General features: G+C 43.2%; 1 protein-coding gene across 1 annotated transcript; it reads right to left on the bottom strand.

The window, feature by feature from the left end:
- Positions 1-824: 824 nt before the first annotated feature.
- On the bottom strand, positions 825-2,962 carry LOC306919070 (uncharacterized protein). The gene is made up of 2 exons (XM_079531906.1): positions 1,485-2,962; positions 825-936 (listed from the first exon to the last, which is right to left on the bottom strand). The coding sequence occupies exon 1, from the start codon at positions 2,602-2,604 to the stop codon at positions 1,690-1,692; it is 915 nt and encodes a 304-aa protein (XP_079388032.1). The 5' UTR covers positions 2,605-2,962; the 3' UTR covers positions 825-936; positions 1,485-1,689.
- Positions 2,963-3,000: the final 38 nt, after the last annotated feature.

The raw sequence follows: 3,000 nt of genomic DNA, 5'->3' as shown, positions 1-3,000 counted from the left end.
TACATGTATGTAATCTGACACCACTGCCATATCAAGCACAAGTAGTCATTACGTCATACGCTGGCACGGCGCATACGCATCAAACATCGCATCAAACATCGCCCTGGACCCAGAAGAATGGATCTTCATCTGTAACAAGATATTTCCTAAATGTACCTCTATAAACATCCATGAATTAAATTTCAAATTTTTCCACAGAACGTATTACACACCTCTCCGTCTTCATAATATGTTTCCCAACACCTCAGAACTTTGCTTCAAGTGTCATAAGGAAGTAGGTACTATTATGCATGTCTTTTGGGAGTGTGAGCTAATTCAGCAATACTGGAAGATGGTCCATTTTCACACTCAGAAAATCCTAGGCAAGGTCCTTAATTTGACTCCCATGCAGTCTATATTTACTGAACCATGACAGTGGTTTGACCTTGGACCCTGACTCCACCCGTTTATATTTACTGAACCATGACAGTGGTTTGACCTTGGACCCTGACTCCACCCGTTTATATTTACTGAACCATGACAGTGGTTTGACCTTGGACCCTGACTCCACCCGTTTATATTTACTGAACCATGACAGTGGTTTGACCTTGGACCCTGACTCCACCCGTTTATATTTACTGAACCATGACAGTGGTTTGACCTTGGACCCTGACTCCACCCGTTTATATTTACTGAACCATGACAGTGGTTTGACCTTGGACCCTGACTCCACCCGTTTATTAGACATGCTGACATATCTTGCTAAAAAATGTATTCTGTTACTGTGGTCCACCCCCCAAGTACCCTCTGTAAAGTCCAACTCAGTTCCACTCCAAAGGACATACAAGGACGCAACTCCAATTTCCAACTCAATCCAATGGTTTTTTATTTTCCAACTTTTACACTCAGTGTTGGCTTCATTGGTGATTGGCTGGTCATTTCAGTTAGGTTGAAAACCTTTGAACACAGAGAAACAAAGATTAACAACATTGCCAAACCACAAATGATAATCCTTTCAAAACAGGTTCTCTTTTTAAACATTAAATAATCAAATGTCTTTTATTAAACAATGAATGCCTAATTAAATGTCTTTTAAATTAACTTATTAATGTCAACATTTTAAACAATTTATTAAACATTTCAAATTAATGTAACCTTTAAGCTTGAATAAATGATTCAAGTTAAGTAAACACCTCAGCACTTTAAATTGATAAATAGCTGATCCTTGAACTTGTAGATCAGCTCTAATTGAACAAGGCATTTTTAACCTTTAACATGAATTGTCCATATTTTATTAGTCTTAAATCATTTTAACATTTCTAACTTGGTCTTATTTTGTAAAGAGATCCTTTTAAACATAAATGAAATCCAACTCTCAAGCAAGTTAATGTGTTCCTTCCCCACTTCAGACTGAAGCAGTTGATGCTACTAAACACAATTTTAACCACATCAACAGTACTGCAGTGCATACATAAGTGTAAATAAACCAATACAATATCACCGACCATTGGCGTCTTTGGAGGTAGAACCCAAGAGTTGTCTTTGCTGTTTGCATCTGGTGTTGGTTTGAATGACTGAAGCTCCATTCCTTTTAAGGTGCTCCTAATCAGGTAACGAGCAGCCATCTTGCTGCTGTATTCTGGGAGATGTAGTTTCTGCGGTCTGGGATGTCATGCTGACCATATTTGTGGTCCATTTCTGAGTTTTGACTCAACACCTCCCACTTGAGCTCCTGGGTTTCCAAACACAGAGATCACAAGCCTTCACACCTTTGGCCCCGGTTTGGTCCCTTTTCTTGAGTCTGGTTCTTTTCTTGAGTCTGATCCTTTTGAGTCTGATCCTTTTCTTGAGCCTCGCCCTTTTCTTCAGCCTGATCCTTCTCTTCGGCCGAGTTCTCTTGAGCCTGTGAGGAAGAGGTGCACAGTCATGTTTTTCATCAGTCAACCCAGGTCGCTTGGGTAATGGGGCCTCCCACTTCGACTGGTTTGGGGCCTCCCGCTTCTTTGGGGCCTCCCACTTTGACTGTTCTGGGGCCTGGCACTTCCTCTTCAGCCTCTGCTTGGCAGCTCGATCCCAGGCAGTGACCCTCAACAGCCTGGACAGGCCGATGAATTCTCTCACCTCCACCAGCTCCACGACCCGGCCAGTGTGCTTCCTTCTTGGAGGCCTTACCTCTTTAACTTCACTCTTTTGAGTTTCCTGAGTGGCCAGTAAGTCTTCTGTCTGCTGACTCACCCCTTCTTGAGCTCTTTTCAATGTAGCTGAGAATGCCTCCCCCTGGGGCTTGTCCACACTCTCTCCGGCATGGGCAGCATCCTCTCCAGCCGAATCCATAGGCCACTCCTCCACTGGCGACCTCTGGAGCAGTGTAGAATTCTCCTCCATAGCTTCAGGAGTGCCCACTCTTCTTATGATGACGGTTCTGTCATCGGTCTGAGTCTCCGTCTCCTCCTGAACCCCGGCTGCCTCGGTTGTTGGACTGGCATTTGCGATCTCCATCCTCTGTGGAGTGGCAATTTCAGATTTTCTCAATTGAAGCATGTTGTAGGATGAGGTTAGGCCCTCAACTCTTCTGTCCAATTCATCCTTGGATTCCACAGGGATCCAAGTCTCCCATATGGACATGGTTGAGATGGCCTCTTCTATCCACTTGTCCAAAATATTGAGGTGCACTTCATAGCCATCTAAATAGACACCTTCAACTGGTACATTCTTCGCTGCCTCATCTGCCTCTTCGGCTCTAAGGATTGCCCTTCCAAGTTCCGTCTTGCCATACTTCGACCATAGGATTGGCTGAACAATGACTCTTATTTCTGCCAGCTTTGTTTCAGCTTCTTTTGCAGTGCCTTTGATGTCGGCCTCTTGCTTTTCATTAAGAACTGTTTCTCCATCAGCCTCCAGTCCAATTCTGACATCTTCATTTGCATGGAGCACTGCACTGAAACAGTCTGAAAGTTTAATAAACTCCTCTCTTAACTCCAATTGAAGCGTTTGTTTATTATTATTTCATTTTTAATGTTT

This window comes from Electrona antarctica (assembly GCF_951216825.1).
Source record: "Electrona antarctica genome assembly, contig: scaffold_834, whole genome shotgun sequence".
Taxonomy (NCBI): Eukaryota; Metazoa; Chordata; class Actinopteri; order Myctophiformes; family Myctophidae; genus Electrona; species Electrona antarctica.
This window is presented reverse-complemented; position numbering and strand designations above follow the sequence as displayed.

Coding starts and splice junctions, on each gene's coding strand:
- LOC306919070 (XM_079531906.1), bottom strand. CDS start 2,604: ATGTCCATATGGGAGACTTGGATCCCTGTGGAATCCAAGGATGAATTG.